This window comes from Triturus cristatus, chromosome 6, assembly GCF_964204655.1.
Source record: "Triturus cristatus chromosome 6, aTriCri1.1, whole genome shotgun sequence".
Lineage (NCBI taxonomy): Eukaryota > Metazoa > Chordata > Amphibia > Caudata > Salamandridae > Triturus > Triturus cristatus.
Window position 1 is genome coordinate 926,969,424 of NC_140589.1, and position 27,381 is coordinate 926,996,804.

Here is a 27,381-nt window from a genome sequence, read left to right on the forward strand (position 1 = left end):
CTTGCCTCCTGACCGAAGTCTCAGGGATACCAGACGTCACCCCCTTCTGTTTGCCTGCATCTGGAACTTGCTGTTCTAGTGCTACAGAAGGAATCTGCAATACCAACGCCGGAAAGCAACGCCGTAATCTGCACCGAAGTCGTGAGCGCTGCTCCGACTTGCAACGTAGACCCACCGCCGGCCACCATGCCACATCGACACCAGCGAACGACAGCGTCAGCCTGCCGTAGCCGTAAGCACTGCTCTGACTTGCGACTCCGACCCGACGCCTGCTGCTGTGCCGCCTCGACTCCGAAGCCGACATCATCGTGGAGCCGATCGTCGACATGGGTGGTCAAGAATCCATCGACATCGTGACATCGTACGGAACCGTGGTTTCGGCGCCATCGTGATGTCACGTTCTCTCTCCGCTCAGGAACGGACGCCTCCCCTGCCTGCGCAAGTATCCAGGTCCCGACGCATCATCTCCCCCGAAGCAAGGAACCGCACCGCAATGCGCCAACGAATCCGCATCTCCCGACGCCGTGAGCTGTCTTTGTTTTCGCTTTTCCAAGGTTCTGTTCTTTGTGGGTCTGTTATGACTCCGGGCCCGATGCCGCGCACCTCGTGGTCTGCGCCGTACTTTGGGATTTCTTTGACCTTGACGTCGTGATAACTCCCGTTGGGGTTATGTATTGCTAAAGGCTATTTTTAAGTGAATAACCTATTTTTGAACTATTTCTACCTTCTTGAAGAATTCTTATTGATTACAGTATTGTAGATTTTTGTCGTTTATTGTCTTGTGATAAGTCTATATAAAGAATACTTATTTTTATATAACCTGTGTGATGTCCATCTGTAGTGTTTTCACTGTATTACTGTATGTGTTCACAAATGCTTAAAACACTGCCTCTGAGATAAGCCTGTCTGCTCGTGCCAAGCTACCAAGGGGGTGAGCAGAGGTTATCCAGTAGGGTAATCCCCTTTCCCTGACTTAGAAGCAAGGGTCCCTATTTGGTCAAAGGTACCTACCTCTGCCAACTAGAGACCCCCAGTTCTAACAGGGAGTTACTGCAGACTGAAGGCTTGGATCTTCATCAACATTTTGGAGGGTAACGGTGAGCTCTGGTTAAAGGGCATGGGCCAAGCAATATCTAAGGAATGAACGATGACTTCATGATGTAGGTAACAGGGGCGTCAAATTAACTGTGAATAAATTGCTCGACTGAGTAGGAAAGAAAGCAATGATCACTGGGTGCAGGTGCTCAAAGATTAGGAGGGAGAGGTGAACACAATGAATCCTGATTTTGGTGCTTTTGGTACTTTGGTTCTCTACACAAATCCTGCCTGAACACTAATGTGACAGAAGTTCATGAGTTCAAGGGAGATTTAGCCCACATGAACTCATGAAGCTACAACTACCCCAGAAATTGTGCTATCCATGGAAGAAATAGGGTAGACGACATCACAAATGATCTGTGGTAAGGCACTAGAACCTTACCTCCTACATGCAAAAAAAATTCAGACGCCCTGCTCTTAATTAACTAGGCACCTACTCAAAATGTTATTGGACTCTGGCGAAGTGTGGTGTTTTCTCTGAGATTTGAGAACAGCAGCAGTCTCTAGGGCCAGGGACTTGAGAGATCTTTGCAACTTCTACGGGTCATTGTGATTGCATATGGAGTCCAAGATACCACAAAAGTGCTAGTTAATAAATTCTACAAAGTGACCCACGGTTTGGTTCACCGTGATCAATCAGGCTTTATGCCACAAAGGTTGATGCTTTCCAATTTAAGGAGAATGTATAAATGTACGGCGTACACACATCTAAGTGACTTAACCCCCTTGAACATCTTTTCACTCTAGCTTCTTCCTCAACAACTTACCTTCCCTGGGTTACATCAGAATAATTCTTGTCAATCTAAGTAATTGAGTGCACGGGAAATTTCATAACATTTGTACCCTGAGCACTCAGTGCTGCACTGTGTGTATGCACGATTTTCCTGTTAGTACAAGAAGAAAATGTCAGTTGTCCAATCCTGGGATTGTTTATAAGAAAAATCTATGGGAAAGAACAGCCTATCGTGTCCATCCATTGAATAGAAGTTATTTATTCTTCTGTAATTGTGTGGCGGCAAGAACTTGCTGGTGCCCCTGTGTATGTTGGATAAATGGTGTACCTCGTGGATAAACCAAGGTGGCTCACTTGACATCAAATGACCTTGTTAGGTGGCAAGCTGGTTTGAATAAGAATTCCCCCTGCCTGCTATTTTCGTCTGGATCGGATTCTTTTTGACCATCGGCTTTGTCTTTTTGCTTAATGATGAAGCTTCAGAATAAAATACTGAAAGTAGTTTGTACTAAAGTCATAATAAGATGACCATTTGTAATTCATAATTGTTGCCTACGCAAATGCAAAAATATTTCTATTCATGAAACATTTGTTTTTAGTCCACCTGGAGGTGTACAAAGGCAAACATGCCCATTTGCTTAATTCAGGGGCTACATCTGGCTATGGGCTTGCCTGATTACTTCCTGTCATTGTCCACACAAGGGTGCAACACATGGACACCCTTACTTCAAACCTTTCTTCATAGATAAATAATTTGGAATGGACAGTGTTCAAGTGAATAGTGAACACATTACTCTGTTCTTCAGCATTGTGAAACTGCCATCATGCTAAGCATGCATAAAATCACCATAAATATTGTAATCTTTTTTAAATGTTTAACTGAAATTTTAAGAAGTGGGTAGCATGGGTACTTTAAGCATTCCCCGGCGGAAACAATGGCCCTTAGATATACAGGATTCAGGCGTTTAAATATTTGATAGAGAGAACAGATCTATAAACTTTCTTCTCAGAGCCAACCCCTAATAAACGTGCAACCTGCCTTTATGAATGCGGAGACTGGTGTGCTTTGCTTGACCCTGATGTGAAAACTTTGCACATTTATAAACTTGCAGAGACCTTAGTGCATTAGTCCCTAAATGTTACCAATAAAAAAAAATATTCACAGATGTAGAAAACATTATTTTGCAGACAAAATTTGCCTGATGGCTCATTAAGAAGTAATGTGCTTTTCTGTAGTTTCTCAACTAGAAGCAGAAACCTTAAAGGATTTAAATGGATCATTCATATCAACTGCACCAAGAAGATCTACAATGATGAGTGATACCGATGCAAATACCACTATGCACGATCAAGTAACATCCGAAGCGGATCAGTTTGTCAACACTGTGAGAACATCTATGAGGCTGCAAAAAGTAAAACAGAAACTGGATTCTGTAATGGTAGGTCAAAATGATATAATTTTAAAATTAGAAACTCCTCTTTCTTTGGTACCCCTGTTGGATTCTTCTTTTAACATTTTATGCCTGTCATTGTTTAATACAACATTATGTAAGAACTGCAGCATTACTGGAAATTTTGTTAAGACTTTTTCCTTGAATTATATTAATATTCGCACTAGAAAAGTGGCAAAAAGGTATCACGAACAGTTCCTCACATGGTTGCTGAACTGGTGAATCCTGTCCAAAAGGGTCAAGAAATACATCAAGGTGAAAGTTCTGACCTATTGAGACCTAATGTTTCGTTTAGCCTATATGTTCGATACAAATAGTGTCCTCCCAGTGCAATTCTCTATAGCCCTGAAATCACCGGGGCATTCCTTCGGCCTCCATGTGTCTTGGAATTAATGCCCTATTTGTGGCAGATTAATTTCAGCCATAGTACAGCAGCTCAGATTCTAAACTGTCTTTTGTTTTAATAATATAACCCTTATTTAGCACAATCTGCAATATTTACTTCTGTGCTGGATTCAACTTAGTAATCACTGCCAAAGCTCTGCAGCATACTGAACCTATTTGTTTTCAGCTGTAAATGGTATACAGTGCAGTCCGAACCTACTACCTTACAACCACAAAACATGTAGGGACAGAATGCATGTCATTACTTCCCAAGTTGTTATTACATTGAGAGTCATTACATCGCTGCCAGTACATTGGGAGTTCCTTTACATTGTGTTTTATTTTGCCTCAGAAGTGCCTTTATTTCATAAGTGGGTAGGTAATCATTATTTTAACCCTGTATTTGATATATTTGTATATGTATTCACTTATATATGCTGCCACATTTTAAATAGGTATATATCTTTTTAATGATATATAATTAATTCTAAATTAACATGTTTAATACTAAAAAAATATTTTATTTACTTTTATTCAATGTTATTGTTTTGAAATTACATTAATATTTCTTCATTTATTTCATTTTGTTAATTTTATTAATGTGATTTAATTTTATATTGCCCATCGCTGCATCCTTCAAATACTGTGTCCTAAACACTTCCTGTCCCTGAACCCTAAAGACCTCTTACTTCCCTTAAACACTAACCATCTCTGAACGCTAAACCTTCCATTCTATTCCAAAATACTGCACTACCCTGACCCATAAAAAATCCTTACTGACCCTAAATCTTATACCTGTTAACCTTAGTTTGGTCTTCCCACAATGGTTTTGCCTGCTCCCCTCCGGTGTGCTGAAATTCTCTTTTTTTTGCTTTTTTGCTAACCAGTGATAAAGTGCTTGTGCTCGCTCCTTAAAACATGGCAAAATTGTCCTACACCGGATTGCTACATTTAATGTTCTTGTAAGTCTCTAGTAAAGTGTTACAACATATACCCAGAGCCTGTAACTTAAATGTTACTTGTGTGTCTGCAGCACTTGTTGTGCTACCCACTTAAGTAGCCTTTTCAAATGTCTCAGGCCTGGCATTTTAGCCTGTGTGAACTTTTGTTTGATCAACAAGCTTTATTGAATTTTCAATAAAAAAGTACAAAGAAGGCATGTTGGCAGTCCGTAGAAAATATGATATTAGCAGTTTACCACTATTAAGTACACTCTCCGTCTCTAATTCACTACCTCTCCCTCACTTCTCGTACAGCCATAGATGATATATCATCCAATTTAACTGCTAAGCCAAAGTATTCCCAACATTTACCCCAGATTTTCGAGACTTTTTTGGGGCACTGCGAGCCTTATAAATTGGTTTCCCTTGCCTGGCGCACCAGTCCTTGCCAGTACGCCACTGACTCAACTTCTGGGGATCAGGGCATTTTCAGAGTTGCGCTGTGTCCCTTTTGGCCACCATGGTCACCATCTGTGTGCACTTTCAAACTGCCAATTTGACCTGGCAAAGTAAACCTAGGCCTAGACCTCTCTTTTCAATAAATATAACTCACCCCTAAGTTAGGCCCTAAACAGCCCATGGCACAGGTTGCAGTGTATTTAAAAAGTTGGAAATGCACTCTTACATGTCCTTGTATTTCACTACTATGAGGCCTACCTCTCCCATATGATAATACTGAATTACCTTATTACACTTAATACGTGATAACTTTTCTTTAGGAGCAGGTAGAAGCCTCATGTTTGGCCTCTAAAGCATTGTAATTTATAATCCTTTTTAAGAGTAAAGTCTGATTTTAAGTCACAGTTCTGACAGTGCTACTTTTAGAAAGTTGGCATTTTCTTGTCCTAATTATTTGGTGCCTGCAGCCAGTGTCCTGGGTCACATGAATGTGATTATAGTGGCAGTTGGCCTTTGTGGTAATTACAGGTACATTATTCTCAAACAGAAACACCCATTAGCCCAGCCAAAATCAAGGCACCTTGTGTATGTGACCAAGGCTACAGTAGTCACTATAAAAGGAAGCACCATTGCAAACTTGGTTGTCAGACAATTTACGTGAACACTAGCCCTGCACACAATCAGCCCTCTGTCTCTGACCCACTTTTGGAGCTCAAATCACTGCCATCCTGGAACATACCCAGCAATTGAGTCCACAACATTATGGGATCTGCTCCCCCTTCATCAGTACGGGACGCTCTCATGTGGTGTTTTTCTGCTACTCTCCATTCCAAGAGATCTCTCAATCAATGATCCAACCCATCCACCCAATGGCCACCCGTTTCTTTGCCAATCATAGGACCAACTGGACAAGTCTGTAAGGTATTTTATGTCCTTTAGGGCACATCACCACTCCCAACAAGCAGGGTTACGGCATCAACAGTATTGTAATCCCGGTGGCTGTCTCTCTCAATGGCACTACCTATCCCCAAAAATCCAGGACTTTTTTACATTCCCATGCTAGGTGAATGAAAGTGGCTCCAATCGTACCACATCGCCTACACTTAGCTACCTTAGCGGGATCTGTTTTAGTCAGACTATATTGAGTGGCATGGACACGGTGTAGAAAATGAAAATGCAGCAGCTTAAATCTGTTGTTCCAAGACATGGTACACATAAAGCCCGACAAACTCACCCAATCCGAATCTTAGTTGGGCATTCCCACATCTCTTTCCCTGACCCCACGAGCTGGGAATTGTCGAGGTTGCATGTAACCCATAAGAGCGTTGCAAAAGAGGGTAATTAGATGCTGTCCCTCTCCCCACCCAATAAGACCCTCAAGCACTCCCAAGGACCGAGGCTCCGCAGGGAAATCTGTCCAGTGCTCCTTTGCGACTATCTCCAATTTAGCATAATATAAAATGTGGGTTGGTTCAACTCCAAAAGAGTCCTGAGCATCCGGAAAGGTAATGAAGATATCTCTGGGGTATATATCACCGGCTGCCACCCCCCCCCCTCCATGGTTCCATAGACATGTTCATTTATATAGTCATAAAAGGAGCCAGATCCCACAATTGTAGCTCCCTACTGAAGGGGGCCCTACTGAGATCCTTTTGGACTACCTTCTCCCAAAGTTCTGCCATGTTTCAAAATAAATATGGACAATATAGTTCAGCCTGCCCCTCGCATCAACAACTTGGGCAAAGTCTCGCCACAGAACTCTGTCCCAGGAGCTGCTTCTCCCAATTCTTAGACTCTGTGAGCCATCTAGCGGCATGCTGCAAGTGTGCAGCATAATAGTAGAACTGTATATCTGGGACCGCTAAGCCCCCATCCTCCAAGTCCTTCTTGGATGTTGTCAGCACCACCCTGCTGTGTTCACCCGCCCATAGGAGATTCACAATCAGGCTATCCAGCTTGCAAAAAAAAGATTCCGCAGCAGAAACAGAATTCTGGACGAGGTATACAGGCAGCACGGAAGGAAAACCCTTTTAACCACAGCCACCCATCCCATCACTAAAAGAGGACACTTATTCCAGAATTTAGTGGTGTTCTCTGCCCCATCAAAACCCTGTCTACATTTTTGCAATGATGCTGGCCTCAGTGTGCATAACCCTAATCCCCAGGTACTGAAACCCCTCCAACTTTCCCGAAGACCCACATCCGGCAGCTGGTCCAACCATCTCCCAAGCCACCAAAAGAAAACAAGAGTGACTTGCCTCACCAAAGGAACCCAGTAACTGCATCAGATTGGAACCAACTCATCAGGTGTTTGCGCATACACAAGTGCATCATCCACATATGGCAGAATAATGTGGGTAGCCTAACCCCCTAGGGTTCTAGCTCTGCACGTAGCAGAAGTGCAAGGGGTTCAATTGCGAAGGCAAATAACAGGGGCGAGAGATGGCACCCCTGACAAGTCCCCCTCCCCACTGGCCACACTTCAGAAAGCTCACCAACGACCCTTATACGTATAGAAGGGTCAATATACAGAAGTTGCTTCCAGGCGCAGAAGTTAGGGCCAAACCTGATGCCCTACAAGACTGCCAATAGAAAGGCCCACTCCACTACATCAAATGCCTTTTAAAGATCAAAGGAGATCAAAGCCAGCTCCCTCTCTCCCTCCAAGGCATCATGTAGTACATGGGCCAACCTACGGAGCTTATGAGTGGTGTTATGCACCGGCATGAAGCTGCATTGGTCCTCATGGACCAGCTCCCGAATGGCCCTTTACAGCCTGGTTGCCAATATTTTGCACAGTACTTTAAGATCTGTTTTGCTCTTAGTGAGGGGCCTGTAAGCATAAGCAAAAGGGTCAGCGGAGTCTCCTCCAGGCTTTAGCATCAAACACACTGTCCCTACTCGCATAGTCGGTGGGAGAAGATGTTTCTTCCTCACCTCTATATAGACCTCCAGTAGTTTTTCTTTGAGGACAGAAGAAAAGGCATGATCGAACTCCGCTGTAAACCCATCTCCACCCGGAGCCTTGGACCTTAATGGCTGCACCCACTTCCTCCAAAGTGAGGTCCTCCTCCAATTCCTGCATGACCTCCCTCTATAACCGAGGAAGTCCCACTCCATCCCTCCTACAGTGTCATAGAATTTCCCACCGCCAGGTTTGCAATTGACCCTGTGTGTTCCACATAGATAAAACAGGGGTACCCCCATTTCTCGCCTGAGGACCATTCCAGGAGCTTACCAAATGGATTACCCTCCCGGTGTAACAGCTGACGATAGGACTTCAATGCAGTTTTTCCCAGTGTATCTCAGAGGAAATGTATCTTCCTGTAAACCACTAAAGTCGTTGCGCATACATCAGTTGATTGTACCTCCTGTTTCTGAATGTGACTAGCTGACCCTCCTGTGCCTTCAGGTCTGCTGTGAAGTGCCTGCAAACTCTACAGATGGTCCCAATGCATTCCCCCTGAACTACAGCCTTTAATGGCTACCACTTGATTGCCCTGGTATCCCCCCTTACCATGTTTAAACCCAAACTTTATAAAATTAAATCAATTGCCTGTATGTGAAATTAAGTATTTTGTATTTGTATTTGTAGAGCGCCACTGTGCAGAAATGGAGGGCATACATGAACAAAATCAGATTCTTAGATAAGAGAGAATCAGAAAAAGTCACGGGCTGCAAAGATCCAGGTTTTCAGCAGTTTCTTAAAAAGAATTTCTGACTCAGTGGATTTGAGATGGCTAGGAAGAAGGTTCCATGCTCTAGTCCCGAGGACGGCAAGGGATTTACCACCCTTTGTCTTGAACATAAAGGAGGAGGTTTAAGCAAGTTTGTTAATGAAGATCTGAGCGTGCGAGCGGAAACATAAGGCATAAATCTGGAAACTAAATATTTTGGCCCTGATACTCTGAAGACTCTGAAAGTAATTAGCAAGATCTTGAACAGTACTCTTTTATGAATTGGCAGCCAGTGCAGAGTGTTTAGAGCTGCTGAGGCCAAGGTGCGGCGGGGCAATTTCAGTACAAGACGAGCGACTGCATGTTGTACTGTCTGAAGCTTCCGTAGCACTTGTTTGTTGGCATCCGCATACAAGCTGTTACAGTAGTCTAGTCTTGACAAAATTTAGTGACATGGCCACTGTCTTTCTTGCAGGGGATGAGGTCAAAGAACTTTTTGAGAGATTTAAGCAAGTTGAAACACATCCTTGCCACTGCGAGCGCTTGTGGGCGGAAGGAGAGGGAGGCGTCATATTTTACAACAAGGTTTTTTTACCACCTCAATAGTATTGGATGGAGGAGGAGAGCAGCTTCAGGCCACCATAATGCTGGGTGGAAAGGGTTTGATTACCCTACAAGCATTATCTCTGTCTTGTTTGTATTACATTTGAGGTAGCTGAGTTGCATCCACCGGATGACTTCTGTTAGGCATAGCTCAAAGTTGTAGTCCGAATCTGTTGAGTCTTTATCTAGGACTATAATCAACTGCGTGTCATCACCGTATGAAGTTGTTTCGATATCAAAATGCTTTTACTTGAACATAATATTAATTCATAGCTGTATGAATTCATATTCCCTTTTTTCCTTACCATATGTTATTTATTAACTAAGTTTAATTATTTTTTATTAATATATTTTAAAGTTAAATATGTTAAATTACTTAACATACTTTTAAATATATTAATTTATGCTTATACATTTTAGAAACAAGCTTAAAGTCACTGCTCCTTGTCATATATAGATATGTGTGTAAATCTTATATATGCATATATATATATATATATATATATATATATTCACTGAAAAAACCATAGGTTTCACACACGTTATAGTTAGGAATTAGCATTTAAAAAACCTTGCAAATTCACTGAAAAAACCATAGGTTTCACACATGTTATAGTTAGCGGAAATTTTACTGATAAAAAACCAGTGAAATTGCCCCGTTATAGTTAGTGGTGGCAACTATAACTCACGCGACCGCAATCTTCTGCTGATGCTAATACTGTATTTAGACACTTATTTGCCCATGTCTTCTTCCATACATTTTTAGCTATACATATATTACAAATATTTTTTTTTCATAAAGACACATATGTCATCAGCAGAAGATTGCGGTCGCGTGAGTTATAGTTGCCACCACTAACTATAACGGGGCAATTTCACTGGTTTTTTATCAGTAAAATTTCCGCTAACTATAACATGTGTGAAACCTATGGTTTTTTCAGTGAATTTGCAAGGTTTTTTAAATGCTAATTCCTAACTATAACGTGTGTGAAACCTATGGTTTTTTCAGTGAATTTGTACGGTTTTTTAAATGCTAAGTTACTTTACGCCATTCGAGGCGTGCGCGCCCACTTAACGCAGTTCGTTCCGTGCACGGTTTTTATCAACTTTAATAAGCCCTGTACATTTGGTGGCCTTCGGCCACCAAAAGCACAGGGGGTGGGGTCAATGTGGATAGTGTTTTTTTTATTTCGATTTTATAATTTCATGTTGCCAAAATTTAGTTTTTTTTACCTATTAATAAGCCCTGTACATTTGGTGGCCTCCGGCCACCAAAAGCACAGGGGGTGGGGTAAGTGTGGATAGTGGTTTTTTTTTTTTTTTTTTTTTTTTTTTACCGTACGCTTACGGTAAGCGTACGGTAAGCGTACTCGGCAAAATTGCCGAAAAAAAAATAAAACCGTTTTTGCTCTTGGGGGATGTTTGGGGACTCCCTCAACATGACTGTGTGGGAGGGAGTTGTCAAAAATGCCCCGTAACATGTTTTTGGGCATCAAGTTTGAGAAATAACTCTCAATGCGAGAGACAAAATGGCGGACGCCGCTTCCTGGTTTCGGCCGATTCGAATGTTTACTAAGATCTAAGAGCCAATCAGAATCGCGCTCGCGCACGCCACCGTACGCTTACCGTAAGCGTACGGTAAGCGTACCGTAAGCGGGCTCAGATATATATATTGATTTAAAGGCTATTTTCTCAGAATCTACTGAACAGATTTCCACCAAACCTACAAAAGGCACTTCCTTGACCTAGGGACTACCTCTCTGCCAAATTTCTAGTAATTCTGTTCAGCCGTTCGGGCTGTAGCTCGTTCTAAAGGTCCTATGGAAAAATGCATGGGAAAAACGCGTTTTGGGACCCCCCTTTTATCTCAGCCCCCGCTTGACGAATCCCCCCGAGACTTTCAGGGTAGGAGCGGAGCGTAGCGCCCCACCTATTTTGAGAAATTCGCGAGGATTCATCGACCGGCGCCAAAGTTATTCAAAATAGAATGTTGAGGTTTTCCTATGGAAAAGGGGTCCTAACTATAACTACCTACTGGCGACCGCCAGTAGGTAATATATATATATATATATATATATAATCTTTGAGTGCAGGCTTTTGTTTGATTCAAGAAGGCTCTTTTAAATATATACCTGCCAGTAGTCTTCATACTAGTGCAATTTTTCTTATAACATGTATACAATACCGTGCAATTGTCCATAAACATTCATAATAATACACCTTCAATGGGTCATTGTTATTTTACTTGGCAAACGATATTGTCACCATGTTTGTTAGCATTTAAGCATTTCATTCATATACTTGCAGCGCAGGAAAAGTCTCACCAGTCTTTGATTTTGCGAGCATAAAACACAGATGACTTTAAATAATTTAATATAAGTTGCCTGTGAAGTAAAATACTGAAAACCCACATGCTATGTAAAGACTCCTGATATTCTTACCTGCGATGTATGAATCACAATGTAAAAACTGAAGAACTGATAGCACTAGGAACCTGTAGGGTTTTAAGTGTATTATCAAAGATGAGGCACTCATTACATAGGGGCATGACAAGCACACAGTTAAGTGTTTCTCAGCCTTATTGTGAGACACATGTAATCCATTTGGATTTCAGAATATTCCTCTAGTTTCACCTTTTTGTTTGTCATAAAATAAGCACTACTGATTGTTTTACATAATAATCTACAAAAGGATGTAAAGACTACCTCCTCCCATGTGTGCTCCTGTTGGAGATAAACACCATAATTTATCTATCTATCCAAGACAATTTAACAGCATCTGTGTGGCCTTGACGTTCAACCTCAGGCAGCTGAATAATTAAACAAAATGATCATAGCTATGTGGAGAGCAAGCACTTAGTGGAAGCACACAACTTCTGCCCAATCAAAACATGTATTCATGGCTCTCAACATGTGGGCGGGGCCAAATCCCTTTCCTGGTAGTCTCACATAGTTGTCTGCCGACAACTCTGCTTTCAAGCCAGACCATAAAAACACAGACTCTCAACTCTATAGCGGACATATCGATCCCTCTTATCTCAAAGGCAGGGAAACAGAGGTGAGTGTGAGTCATTTTGACCCATGGTATTAATAAACTTGGTGGTCATTTAAGGATTGACAGGCCAGCCTCGGTAAAGCTGGGGTCATGAATGTCAGATTTTGTTATGGGGTCTGGGTCTGCAAAATGAAATGTAGTCTTTTATAGGATGAGGGCCTATTTCCAAGGTCACAAATGTCCTGCAGGCAAAGAGAAAACGAAAGATCTAAAATCTGGCACCATCTACTGTTATCAGCCATGTTGCTGTCCAGTTATTAAAAAATACAGCATTCCGGCTTTAAAATCTATAATTAAACATTGAAATACAAGCATGCGGAAGAGCCCAGACTGCAGAATCTCAAACAGCAGCTGCTTTTATAAGGGAAAGCACTGCAGGAGAATGGAACCATTTTGTCCCTTATGCTTCAGGTGAGAGGCATATTTTTCAACCCCTGTACTCCCTATGTCTTGGTTTGGATATTCTGTTAGCCTCATTGCCCTTACCTGAGAGGCAATAAAAGCTGTTAATTACACCCTTTGTTATGCACCTTCATATGTGACAAAGGTCCACAACTGTGTGGGGTAGGGCCATTAACAGCCCTTGTTGCTGCCGGTGTGGTTAATAATGTTTAATTAGAACATAGGAATGTTGGGAGCTCCATTGCAATCATTAGAGTGGTGGAAGGACAGTAATGGTAGTTCTGATCCAAAATTATAATTTTTGTCTTTCTGTTTATCCATGTTTAGCTTAGAAACTTCTGCCCTCATTGGGTGGAATGTTCTAATAGTTTTAAAGCCCATCTAGCTTGGGTTGTACCAGCAGTTTTGTCAACCCCTGTACTCCCTATGTCTTGGTTTGGATATTCTGTTAGCCTCATTGCCCTTACCTGAGAGGCAATAAAAGCTGTTAATTACACCCTTTGTTATGCACCTTCATCTGTGACAAAGGTCCACAACTGTGTGGGGTAGGGCCATTAACAGCCCTTGTTGCTGCCGGTGTGGGTAATAATGTTTAATTAGAACATAGGAATGTTGGGAGCTCCATTGCAATCATTAGAGTGGTAGAAGGACAGGAATGGCTGGTGTAAACCTTCTGCGCCAAAATTATAATCTTTGTCTTTCTGTTTATCCATGTTTAGCTTAGAAACTTCTGCCCTCGTTGGGTGGAATGTTCTAATAGTTTTAAAGCCCTTCTAGCTTGGGTTGTACCTGCAGTTAAAAACCTGTGACTCAAGTTGATAACCTGAGTACATGGTCTTTAATGACTGCCTTAGCCCTCGGCAGCAGGATGTAAAATATACGCTTTGAAATGAGAAACTGGAGGACTTATTTTGACTTGCCCTTGTTTTGGGAGAATTCTGCACCTAGTGAACACTAAAACTGTTAGGTGCGGTACCACCTCCCCATTCTGGACCTGTTTAAACGTATAGGTGCTATTTATCGCACTTGGCAAATAACGATACCACAGAGATATTTTTTATCGGTTACGTGAAATAGCACCTATTACGCGTTTGTGGGGAAGAACATGTGGGTTTGGTGTTTAACACACCAAAATCCGCAAAATGTGCCAAATACCATATATTTTTTCTTGGTTAAATTTCAGTAGGTTTGAACTGCCGAAATTTAACACAGATTGAGGTTTTTAACGCATTCGATAATTATCAAATGTGTTAAATAAAACTCAACTCGTAATTCTGATCTGTGCGTAAAAAGGAGATTAAGCATGGGTCAGAATAAAACGATCGACTCGTAATCAGACCCTATGACTTCTGCGCTTTGGAATGGGGTCGATAGACCAATAATACTGCATAATTCTCCCATTCTGCGTTGCTACTCTCAGAATGTATGGGGTTTCCCTACACAGATTCCACCACGGTTATTGTTTGTGCCCATGCCAGGATTACATACAGATGAGTATTAAAGCCTCCGTTTAGAAGTCATCATTTGGAATAGAAGTTTAGAATGTGTGAGTTGTGAGTTCCTTGGTTGCAGTGCAAGTTCCTAGTGTGACATTCTGCATTTGGAATTCATGTTTAGACTTTGTAAGTTCCCTGCATCTTCCTTAGAGACTTCTGTACACAAGCACTACTGTCTTCAATATTTGACTGACCCATTTTGGCTCAGTCAGTGAAGACATAAATGCAGAACCAGTGCTGGGCATGGGCAGTGAGGGCAGCTGCCCAGGGCATCGCTCCTGCTCACAACTTAGAGTCCCGCACCAGATCACTGCCTTTCAAAATACTCCAGTGTTACGAGGCCTGGGAGCAGCAGAGATGCAGTGCTGCAGGCCTAGGGGAGGCAGGTACGAGGCTCTGGGCTGACAGGCCTTAACCCCTTCAGTGCCACGCCCTTTCCCCCTCCTGTGCCGGGCGTTGTATTAGTGGGTGGGGTTCATGACAAGATAGTCTCGTCATGGGCACAGCGCAACCGTGCTCCATGACGAGACTATCTCGTCATGGGCACAGAAGAGGTTAAGAAAATCTAATTGCTGCATTAGCATGAAAACAGCGATTAGACGGGTACTTAATGCGGCCTTAGGTGTGAAGTGAGCCCTGCCCCTGTATGAATGAAAACCAAAGTGTCCTGCTGAGCTCACCATAAAAGAAAGAAACCTGTCCCATCATCAATGGACGTTACTCACCTAGGATAAAGAAAAGGGAGACGGTGTAATCACAGTTCAAAAACAGATATTTCTTTCACAGAGAAGCGTTTTACCTTAGTACTTTAGATTATATCACTGCATTGAGATGTATTTAGTAAAAGTGTGAGTTTTTTTAATTTGAACTGCAAAACATCCCTGTCCCTGCCATGATGATTATGGTATTTGAGAATGGCCACTGGAATTATGTGACCTGAAAGGACCAAATTAGGTGGCAAGCCTTACTAACTTATACAGCAAGAAAAGCCAAATTATGTGGCACATTTTGTGAAAGTATTACCTTATTATTTTGTCATTTTTACCATGTTATTACTATCTTGGCAAATGTTTCATCCTGTTAGTACCAGTCGGTCACCCAAATCCATCAATAAGCACAGAAAGCTGACCAGTCAACCTTTGTGAAGGGCATTCCATTGTGCAGCAACAAGTGTTGCTGTGTTTTTAGTAACTTTTTATCCGTTTTTTATGTGATTCAGTTAGAAACAAATTTGTTTTTTTGTTAAAAGCTGCAGATTATGCAGCACATGGCTTATGCTGTAAATCCATAACTATGCGGAAAATGCTGTGACTGCAAAATCGCATATTTCCAGTGGAACTGACTAAAAGACAAGTCAGGGTTGATGTATATTCTATATGTGGGCTAGATTCTTATTAAACATGGAGCAAAATCATAGTCTATAACATCAAACACAAGAGGTGTTGTACTACACACACCCTGACTGCACATATTCGAAAGTGCTTTAAAGTGTGATGAGGAACAAAATTGAGGCTGGTGAAGTAAAGCATTTGCCTAGAATTACACAAATTGTTTAAGCAGGGAAGCTGGAACTGATCCTAGATTTTCCAGTTTCACACTGTGCAATTCAGCCGTTACATGGGTATCTATTTATGACATCAAAGCATAATGCTCTGTCTTTAATTATTAGAGGATGAGACTAGAGCCTGGGTGACAGGCAGGGCTCACATTGTATTTTTGGCAGTTTCACATAGCACGAACCTTGGCCAAGGACATAAGAGCACTTTACAACAGACACAGACTACATTATTTCTTTTCCAGCGTAGAGATTTGCCTGGATTCACAGGATGCTGAGCCAAGTCTGGGATCCAACCCTGGCTCCCCACGATACATGGTGGACAGCTGCATCATGGGGAGCCAGGCTTGAGCCACATCATCTCCTGTGAAAGCTTGGCTCACTCTGGGCACATGTTTCCAAGAAGACCTTGAGCTGAGCAGTGCCAAGCCTCTGGCTCGAGTTTTCAGTGTAATGTAATGCAATTTAAAAAGCTTTTGTAGAGTAGAAGGGTAAAAGGGAAGAGAAGGAAGTAAAGGAGGAGAATTGCTTAAACAAGGTAAGAGGCTGGGGGGAAGCGTGATAAAGGGCAGTGTACGGAAGGGAGATGTGGATGTAACAGGGCAGAACTACCAAGAATAGGCTGGTGTGAAAAGGGAGAAGTTGATGAAAATGGGACAGAACCAGCGCAAAAAGCTGAGGCTAGAGAAGGTGAGTGGCTGGTTGAAAAGATAAGAGGAAAGAAGTAGCGCATTGAGGGGAAAATGGACATTAGGGTGACAGAATCAAAAGAAGGTAAGATGCTTGGGGAGAGATTAGAGGTGATCAAAAGATAATGCCGGCGTGATGTGGACATAAGGGACTGAACCAGCAAGAGTAGGTAAATGCTTGGGAAGAGATGAGGTTAAACGTAGAGCATGGAGGGGAGAGGTAGATGTAAGTGGGCAGAATCAGCACCAAAAAAAAGTAGGAGGCTGGAGAACAGGTAAAATTATATTTCAACCAGTGTGTGCTGCCAAGTCCATTGTGTCTTCTGCTGAAGTTTGCAATGTCATATCTCTTCATTTTTACAAATTGTCTTAGTTTTGAGATGCATGTAACATTTTTCACAAAGGGTTGTGATGTTGAACTGTCCTTAATGTGTCTGCTGAATTTCAGCCTGCTGTCTATGTACTCTATGACTCCTCTTGAACTTTATATTAAATCTCACTCCCAGTGGAACCCTCTCCTGCAAATGTCCTGACCACAGAGCTAGAGATCATAGCTCCTGCCCAGAACTCTCTTTGTAATAACTTGGTTGCCTCATCATAAGTTTCTACCTATATAAAAACTAAAAAAGTTGTGGTTGTTTCTCTGCTCAAAATACCTTCACCAGGCTCAAAACTTCTCTGCATCTTCTGACATCTCTTTGCTACCCTTTTGTCTAATGTCCCACAATATTTTTTTGTAAAAGGCAAAACGCAGGGGTATGTTGTGAGACCTTTTCTTTGAATCAGGGGCAATAGGTGATTTATTGGCAGAATCTGTGGAGGATACTGTTATTTACGATTGCTGTTTCAGAACTGACTATTTCATTGGGTTAAATGTTATTCCTTTTAGAACATTGTCTCTCCAGAGGCGGCAATAGCAAGCAGTCAAAGCTTTTTTTCAGGAGGAGATAAAGGTATTGGAACACAAATGAAGTATGTCACATCAATCATACCTGATTAGCACCTTATCCAGCCAGCAGAGCTATGCTTTTGAAAGGAGTGGTTCAGAGCAGGTGGTTGTGTAATGAAACACCCAAAAATGTGTTCTGTGACAAATAGTCCCCCAATAGCCCCAAAAAGTATTACGATGTCAATTGATGAGAGGAGTCTTTATATTACTGTCGATAAACTAGGCTCCTTGCTTAGGCTAGCATGGCCGCTCATGCACAACCCAAGAGGTTGCTTCAGCCTTAAGGCGGGTGTGCACAGATTTAGTCTGACTGCTCGCAAAGTCAGCTGTCTCGTGGTTATGTCAGAATGACAATGGGCCAGCCTGGGCAAGTACAGTAGAATATGCGACTGGCTCCTAGTAGAGTGGTGGCACTTTTTTTTCTTTTTCCTTGGTCACAAACTGTTTTCCCATTTTACACATCTCTTCTGTATATCTTTAGGTTAGTTCAGTTGTTTTTATCTATTAAAAATAGAGTTTGAGAGTGATTGCTGTATTTAGGCACTCAGTGTGCAGCCTTTGGTGCTTCTGCCAATATATTAGCTGCCCCACCTCTATATCCTCTTATCTTCTGGAATCTGTGCTTTCTGTTTGCTGCAGCTCTTGCAGGTCGCTCCCTGATCTAGCATGTATCCCTCCTGTTGATCCCTCATGCCTGCCGAGAAAAAAAAATGCCTTATTTTTAACTTCACTAGCATAAAGGGGAGGGCTGGGGAATCACTTGAAGTCCCACTGTATAGTTCTGGGACAGTCTGATTTGGAATTTTTATCATGTCCTAATCTGGAAACAATTAGTGGACATTGTAATTATCATATCAGTTTTGGAGAGATCTAAGCTTAGCTTTTCCAGTTAGTATGATTAATTTAATATATTTCCACATTATACAGCTTTAAAATATTTTTACTTATTTTATTTGGATTATTATTCATACTTTTAGCCGTTTAGTGAAATCCTCACTAGGTAGGTAGTTTCTTGTGAATCTGCTTCTCCAATGCAAGAAAAGTAACATCGAGTTGATGTCACTTCCTGTGATGCCACAACTGAGAGGGGCCTCGCATGTTCCCAGTCTGCCCAGGGCCCCACAAATACTAGGACCAGCCCTGCATAAACGCTTGTAGTTTCAAAAGAGTCACCTCCAACCTCCTCTACCAAGACACAGATTAGCAAATTTCGATGTAAGATGAACCAGAAGGGGAAAGAACATAGGGCCAGATGTATGACCCGGTTTTGAATGCGCAAACGGGTTAGCGAACCCGTTTGCGCATGCAAAAACATATTGGGCCATGTACATAGTCCATTTAGCGAGTCGCAATTTTTTTGCGACTCGCTAAATATGTTTTGTGACTCGGTTTTTGAAAGGGGCGATCCCTTCCAAATTGCGAGTCTCAAAACTATGTACTAATGTTTTGCGACCACAATTGCGGTTGCAAAACACTTGCAATTACCACCTACTTCAAGTAGGTGGTAATGCACATGCAAAGGGGGAGTGCAAATGTATGCAAAATACTTTCTTAAGGGCAGACAGTGGTCCCAGGGACCACTGCCTGCCCTTAAAAAATAAAACAAAAACGTTTCATATTTTTTTAAATGCATCTTCCGTTTTCCTTTAAAGAAAACGCGATACATTTGAAAAAAAATAAATAAAGGCTGCCTTATTAAAAAGCAGTCCCAGACATGGGAGGGCTGACATTCAGAATGGGATCGCAAATTGCAAAAGGCTCATTAATATTAATGAGCCTCGTAATTTGCGACCCCATTGGGAATCGCAAAACAGTGTAAATACACTGTTGTACATTACATTTAGCGCCTCACAATTTGCGACTCGCAATGTGTGTCAAATTGCGAGGCGCTAAATGAAAGGGTCGTACATCTGGCCCTTACATACCATGAAAATGCAATACATTATAATTTGAACAAATGTGCCCCCACTCTTTATTTTTCAAAACAGCTTGTTACTGTTTTCTGACTAGCACAAATACCTTCTTTTCCAGAGTTGAGTCTTCAATTCTGTTGTTAAAATGTTGCCACAATATGAACTCCGACCAATGTTTGCGTAATTGTTGGCTTCTCGCACCCTGCTCAAGCAGGTGTTCTGTATCAGACCAGTCTTTGCACAGGTGCATTTATCCTGTGGGTGTGATCACAGGAATGCTGCCAGGTGAAGCCCTTACTGTGCAAATGACGTTTTATTGAGCAGGCACAGAAGCAAGGCTGGCCAAGTAAAGGTGTTAATGTACGCAGGCACGTGAGAAGAGAGCTCACTATAGGAAGTAAAGTTGTAACTTCCTCTTGACACTTAATCTGTATATCACCTTGTTGCTAATTTGTTGTGCAAATAAACGTTAATAAAATATGAGCATGATATCGGGCTGGCTTTATGCAATCACGTTTGATTTGTTTTGGCCAATCACTTCACCTCTTGTTTGCTGAATTGATCTGTTTGGGTCAGTTGTATTTTTTGCATGAAATGTTGCCAAAAGCATTACATTTTGTCGCATATTGTCCTTGATTCTATAGGCTTACTGGGTTTATAAATTGGTTAACGCATATTATAGTTTGAGAAATTTAAAATTCTTATTTCACTTCTGCGCATCAGTACAAGCACACGACAGAAAGATAGATATTTTAAACCGAGTAGGTGCAATAAAATAAACACCATATGAATTTGAAGAAGCTTCTTTCAAACATTTTTCTAAAAATAAAGGACCTGGTGTATATACAGGTGGGCTACATATATTCTGTGTGCAAATTGGCACAGGCATTTTGGGAAGTGCTTTCATTTTGTGATGGAATCTATGTATCAATACACTGCATTAAAATGCCCATTCGGAGAGGGTCACCAAATTAGCTGAATATTAATTAAACACACAAAAGGTGAAGTGAGAAATTCTTGCAATAAGTCTAATCACTGGCAATCGCTTGGAGTAACATTCCACCTCATCGTTTTTTTGACCACCATACCTTAGATCAGACTCAGCCATATGTAAATCAGTCTCCAATAGGAACAGTCCAGTCTGACCTGCCATGCCAGGTCCTCTCTGAACCGGGACACAAACAATCCTAGACTGGTTTCGCCATGATTTGCCTTTTTCAGTCGGGTATAGCTTGCTTCCGGTGGCACAATGATCAAGGGACTCATATCTGGGCATACCCTTAGCCACTTGTGGCGTTACATCAGAAACATAAAAGGTGAATGAAAGAATGTGTGGGTCTCATGCTCACTGTGCCACTGGAACTAAGCTGTACCCAACTGATGAGCCCCAGTCAGACAACACTGGTCTTGGGTTGCTTGTGTTCCGGTGCTGGGAGGACCTGGCATGGCATTCTGGACTGGACTGCTTCTAATGGAATATGGTCAAACTTATTGGCTAATGGCTGGGTCTAGAAGATGTACCTGACATTAATTTTATCCATAAAAGAGCCCAGGTTTCTTTTTTGCGTTGCATGTCCTGTTGGTCCTTCTTTGAATGTTGGATCGTGGATGAGACCTATAAAGTTCACTTACTTTAGTTTCTCTTGACACAACACTCACCATGGAACTTGTCGGTAATGTACCTGCCCACTATATTGAGTTTATGACTTCCTCAATCCCTGTAATAAGCGAAGAGGATCAGAAATTATTCCTTGTCTAGGGAAGGGTTGAGTAGTAACCATTTTTGTAACAAACCTTTTTACAACACACTAAAGTGTGGGTTTCTTATCTATATCATAAATAAGGTACAGTGTTGATTCTAATGGTTCAAAGCCCCAAACTCTTTAGCAGGACCTACCTTGGGTCCTGAGGCGTACCCGTTTTTGCTACATTAATATTAAATAATCTGTCTCAACTAACTCGTTTGAAAAGATAGAGCTCAGAGACCAATGGTCAGTTATTAAGGTCACAGAAAATGGAATGCCACACACAGAAGGGATCTTATTTCCCTAAAATGTATTTCTTATGGGCATCTCATCAGTGAAGGGAAAATAATAAATCAGCTCAGCTGGTTGGCGGGCATCTGTGAAGCCTACATTTATGGCTAATAAGTATAATCATGGGTATTTTCTTGTGCATTCTCTGTGTAGCATTCATCAGATACCATTGCCATTTTGGGATATTTATTTCTCCTTAAGGCTGTGTGAGTCACAGAGGTCCAGATAGTTCTGTAGTCCTCCAGTCCTGAAGATTGTTTGTATGCATCTGCCTCCTTCCTCCCCAGTCAAGTTGTTGAAGATGACCAAAAGAGAGGATTATCTATCCATTAGACAGTTTGGCCGGGGAACCGAACCCCTAACAATACATAGGTATTTGGGAAATCGCTTTCTTTGAACTAAAGGCACCCAGCCAGTCACCCTAAAGATAAGATTTTGCAATGTAATCAGCATGCCCGCCAAATGTGGCTATCATACCTTTACTCAACTGCATAACAAAGGAGTGTACGATCTGGCAGTTAACGCAGCCACAGGAACTTCAGATTTTTCTGGCACCGCAATATCAGATAAACCTGAATTTCTTAGCATCACAGTGGCTATCCATGACCTTATGGTTCCCTCACCACCTGATATAAGCAAACTTTCAACTGCTGTTCAAACCCTCATACTCTCACATTTAGATGGTTGTTACACCCTGCTCCATGGCCTCCCAGAATCTACACTGGCACCCCTTAAGGGTAGCCTACATGACACTACACAGCTGATCCGTGGCCTGAAGAAATATGATGGCGTAAACCCCTTCTTGATGTAATTTCATTGGCTCCCCTTGCCGGTTCTCACCATCTTCAAAACCATCTGCATAATTTACAAAGACAGAATGACATGCGCTGTCACTTACCTTATATGGACAAGCTCACCTTCTCTGGTGGTTCTCACACCTGCAGCCAGGATACTATCAAACTGCAGATTAAGAAGTATACAAAAGAAACAATATGGCAGCTGGCCTTTTCCATCTATGCACCCAGGATCTAGAACACAATACTCATATCCATGAGGACCCCCCAACACTGCTCCCGTTTATGATAGAGTACAAGACTCATCTCTTTAAAGAACACTATGTGTTAACCATCCACATCCCTGCTATCTCTCCTATTATTCGTTCACTCTATGCTGGTCTTTGACAATGTATATTGCTCCGCTGTCTTGTGGCTAGGTTTGCGCAATAGAGATACCACGTACATGCATACATACATATTGCTGTCATTGCTGAGGTACACGTTTGCATCTTTTATGTCAAGGCTAATTGTGCCCTAGAGGACCACTTCCAGCACAGTCTGATTCTAGATTACTTACATTTGCTCTTCTCCACGTGATAATGTGAGTGGGGGGGGGGGTCCTGTTTCTCACTTATAAACCAGTGCTGAAGCATATGGCTCTAGTAGAGAGGAGCCAAGTTGAGATTGATTCCAGTCTCAAAATCTCCAAGAGGTTGTCTTTGGCATCTTCAAACTCTTCCTTCCTGAATCTTTCCACTCCATGTCAATTATGCAAAGAGAGAGGACATTGACCAACTCTACCTTCTTCCCTATAGAGTCGTGTTTGACCTTTTCTGGAGATCTCTGCCATTTGGTGTTGAAGCCCCACAGGTGTCTTCTCGATGAGTTTGTACCATTACAATTTCCAAAGATTTGCATTGATGAATACTTTGTCGAATTGGCGTTACAAGACCCAAAACAACTTTCTGTAGTCTCGCTGACATTTTATTCCGCAAACAGTCCTTCTCATATGCATCGGTGAGGCAGGAGGGTGCAGGAGGACTTATTGGCTATGCGGCGGATCGCCAAGGTGAGGGACAGGCTGGGGAAATACACCCTAAAGTCATATTGTCTGCTTCTCCATAGGGAGAGAGACTACTCCAGTTGGTTGTTGACCTGGATTCTTTGGAGGAAGGCTCCTCACTTTCGCATTCTTGACCTTAGGCCTTCACTAGGATGTGATGTTTAGAAACAGGGGAGCATAGTGTATACCCTTAAATCTCATTTGGAGCAGGTGTATCATAATCCGTTATCACCCGAACCAGTGTGCATTGATACTTTTATGGCCATTTTGCTGCTTCTGCGGCTGGGGGAGGCTGCTGCTCGGGAGTTGGACACAGATCTCACTCTGTAAGACATCCGGGCAGCCCTTTCTACAAAATATGTTTCAATTGATCCAGTCATGAGCGATATAGAAGGTGTCATACACATCCTGTATTTGGTTTATTGATCACCAAGATCCTTAGGTTAAGCTTTATATCATACGAATCAATCAATCAGGGTTTGTAAAGTGTGGCTACTCACTTCTGAGGGTATCAAGACATCTGGCTGCAGGTCCGTCTGCGCTAAGGTGTTCAGTCGAAGAGCCAAGTCTTGAGGTCCTTCCTGAATTGGGTCATCGACGAGGATTGTCAGAGGTGGGTCGGCAGGCTGTTCCAGATTTTAGCGGCAAGGTAGGAGAAGGATCCTCCTCTAGTTCGTGTCTTGTGGATCTGGGTGACGGTGGCCAGGTCCATCTGGGCGGAGCAGAGCGGAGGTGTCCAGTGGGAACGTGAAATGAGAGGTGGAGGTTTAGGTATGCTGGTCCTGCGTCGTGGAGGGCTTTTTAAAGCGTGCGAGAAGATCTTGAAGTTTATCCTTTTGTTGACTGGAAGCCAGTGGAGATCTCTGAGGTGTTTGGAGATGTGGCTGCGGCGAGGGATGTCCAGGGCCTGTGTTGCTGCGGCGTTTTGGACGTTTTTAAGTTTTCTGAGGAGTTTCTGGGTGACGCCGGTGTAGAGTGCATTGCCGTAGTCGAGTCTGCTGCTGATGAGTGCGTGCGTGACTATTTTTCTGGATTCGGTGGGGATCCATATGATTGATCTGATGGTTAATTGTGAGTGAGGAGATGTTATCACATATTAAAGAGTTTCCATTTGTTCTATAAAGAGATCCTTAATTTTCAAAGCACTAAGGCCTTTTTTATGGTTTGACAAATGGGATCCTCCACTACAAACTTGGTGGATACAATGAAATTCATTGTAAAAGGCATGCGTAGTAAAGAGGCGGTCGTTGTAAAGACCGCTTGGTTAAGGCATGTGTAGTTTAGGCATGCGTAGTTTAGGCATGCCAGATTATGTCCTGCAACCTGGCATGGCGGCCCACTCCCCCAAACGCGTAATCGGGCCCTTAGTAATCAATAGAATCACTCAAAAAATGATTTATTCGGGTCCATATGATACAATAAGTACGTTTGTGTTTGTAGAGTTAGCCATATTACCTGAAAAGATTTGTGTCTGTCGTATTTGAATTTTGACGAAGATAACTACCGTAGATATTTTATTTTTTCCGTTGTAAATTACAGTGTTTGATGCTAGCAGCATACATAGTCATTAAAATGTATTTTTCATTGTTGTAAGTAGTATTTTGCAAAATGTAGTTTTCTAACTCCTACAGATTAAGACACCTTTCTTTAGACAGCCAATAGTATTGATACATTTAATAACCACCACCACAAAACTGTTTTCTTCATATGACCCTAGTTACTAAATATATTTTTCCAGTTCTTTCACAATCATTGTTCTTATCTTTTTCCTCATAGCAAAAATCTTCCAGTAATATGGACTGCCCAAGCAAGAAGCCAAAGCAGTGCAAAAAGCATTGTTGACTTTTTTTTTGCGTGACTGCAAACTTTTTGCCCCTTAATTATGCTGTTTAAGTGATAGCTTATGTGGTATGCTGATCTAATATAGTACAAACTGCCACAAGGGGGCAGAGGGAGCTTGACAATCTTTTCAGAAAGGTGATAGTAAAACTTTGACTGGAGTATTGTTGATCGTGAATCACTTCCTATGGGGAGCCTGGAAATTCTGTGTCATAACACCCCTAAAAATGACTGCTATATTGTTGGGCTTTGAAGTCATTTCGACCTACAAAATACAATGCGTGACAGTATTTCGAATCCAAAACGAGGGCGATCGGTACATTTACCAATGGCAAATTACAAAATACTTATCTGGAGTCCTAGCACAACTCAGACCATGCCCATCGTTAGAAACAAGTGTCCTTGTTCGTTTTACGTTACTGTCCCTTACAGGTTGTTTTTAGTTTTGTTTTGCAGCAGTCAACCGGAGATGCTTCGTTTGGCAGGAGCAGAAGGAAGTTCAGTTCATCTCGCGTTTCCCTTGTTTATTAATGAATCTTAAACATTTTGTTCTCCTAGGTTCTAAATATTATAGAAGTGCCCTGAGGCTTTAGGCCGTGTTTCAACCTGGTCGTTTGCACCCCGTTGTCCTTACATGTCTGTTGATGCTCCTGTAGTCCTTCTTTAATGCCAGTTGCAAGGATGACCATTTTGCCCACTCTGAATTTCAAGTGGGCAGGGGTACGACCCCACCAAATGAGGCAACGCTTTTTCCCCTGCAGCATATTATCTATATGGGCACAGGAACAAAGGGGATTTCGGGAAACAGTGGTGTAGCTAGAGCTTTGACTGCCCGGTGCGGCCCCGGGGTTTGGGCAGGGGGTGCTCACGACTCCCGCGCGGCTCACGCCCCATGACAGCAGGTGCTTACGAGCGGGGGGTGAGGCCGCCACCCCTACAACACGTGTCGCCCATGGCAGTCCGCCCCCCGTGCCCCTCTTGCTACGCCACTGTTGGAAAAGTGCAGTGACTGTGCACTAGGTAGGAGAGATGCACAGCTGATGCTCCTCTTGATGGCGCCTTTTCGGAGAATGCAAGTGGATCCCATAGATCCCTCCAGTCACTCCCACAGCTATGTGCAGCCACATAGTACACTGTGTCTGACCCTCCTCAGAATAAAGTTTACAAAAAAGTGATGAGTGGAATGCTTGAATTAATCTCAGTTACTTCACCTCAGTTATGACCAAGCCATATGCAAATCAGTCGTGAACCTGCTCCAATGGAAACAGTCCAGTCCGCACTTCCAGGCCAAGTCCTCCATGAACCGGAACACTAGCAACCCAGGACGAATTTCACCCTAATTTGGGCTAATTAGGCAGATTTGTCAGATGGTCAAAAAGGCCTTCGGGATACATACTCATCCAATCCTTGCCCTCTCTGCAGAGCACACAGAGCAGTGGTCATGTATTCCAGTTGCAATCATGATTCTCTGCAAAGGAGGTACACAAGTGTCAAAATACTGACAATGTGAAAGTATAAGAAAACGCAGTGCTTATATGTCAGTGGGTGTGTTATGTGTTTGAGGGTATACAGTGAAAGAGATGTGAGGGAGTCCATTCAGGAGAGAGCGAAAAGATGGTACTGAAGAGGAAAAAGACGAGGTGTAAGTTATGTAGACGGACAAAATGTGGAGAGGAAATTATTTACAACAAAATCATTTCTGTTACTCATTTATCTTAAACAGTGTGGTAAATAATTTTCCTTTACCTGGACGTAATTTGATACAGAAACATAATTAAATAGCTCAGTAAAATGAGAGGCAGAATCCGTGGTATTAGAGGTTCGGAATAGGCTTTATTCCAATGATCGATTATAATCGGTTGCTCCAAGTTCCATCACCACGGAGGTTCAGGAAGTGAAGTACATACTTTATTGACAAGAAGTAACCTTTATAGTACATACATTACAATGAAGCGAATGCAATAGGCGTAACAATTGATAAGGAAAATGACGATTTGTCTGCGTAACCAAAAAATGGGTGTAATAAGGAGTAAAAAGGAACATAATTGGTTATGATGTCACATATAGGTGGATCTATAAGATAATACTTGGCATAGATGCGCGCGCAGCAGTATGACGTGTGATTGACGTGCAACTAGGGGGTGAAGGGGACTTGACATTTAGCTCTACATGTGGAGACAAAAAGTCTGGGAGGTCAAGTCAACCTAATCCCAAATCATATCTAACATCCTATGTTTAAAGAACTATGTTATCCACAAAAGAA

At 42.2% G+C, this 27,381-nt stretch overlaps 1 protein-coding gene across 2 annotated transcripts in view; it reads left to right on the forward strand.

Moving 5' to 3' along the window:
- The window catches only part of AHI1 (Abelson helper integration site 1), a 971,238-nt gene that overhangs the window by 406,520 nt on the left and 537,337 nt on the right, over positions 1-27,381 (forward strand). For both annotated transcript variants that reach the window (XM_085611599.1, XM_085611600.1), the window contains one exon: positions 3,068-3,270. In XM_085611599.1, the coding sequence (XP_085467725.1) occupies positions 3,068-3,270 (203 nt within the window). The remainder of the gene's footprint in view (positions 1-3,067; positions 3,271-27,381) is intronic.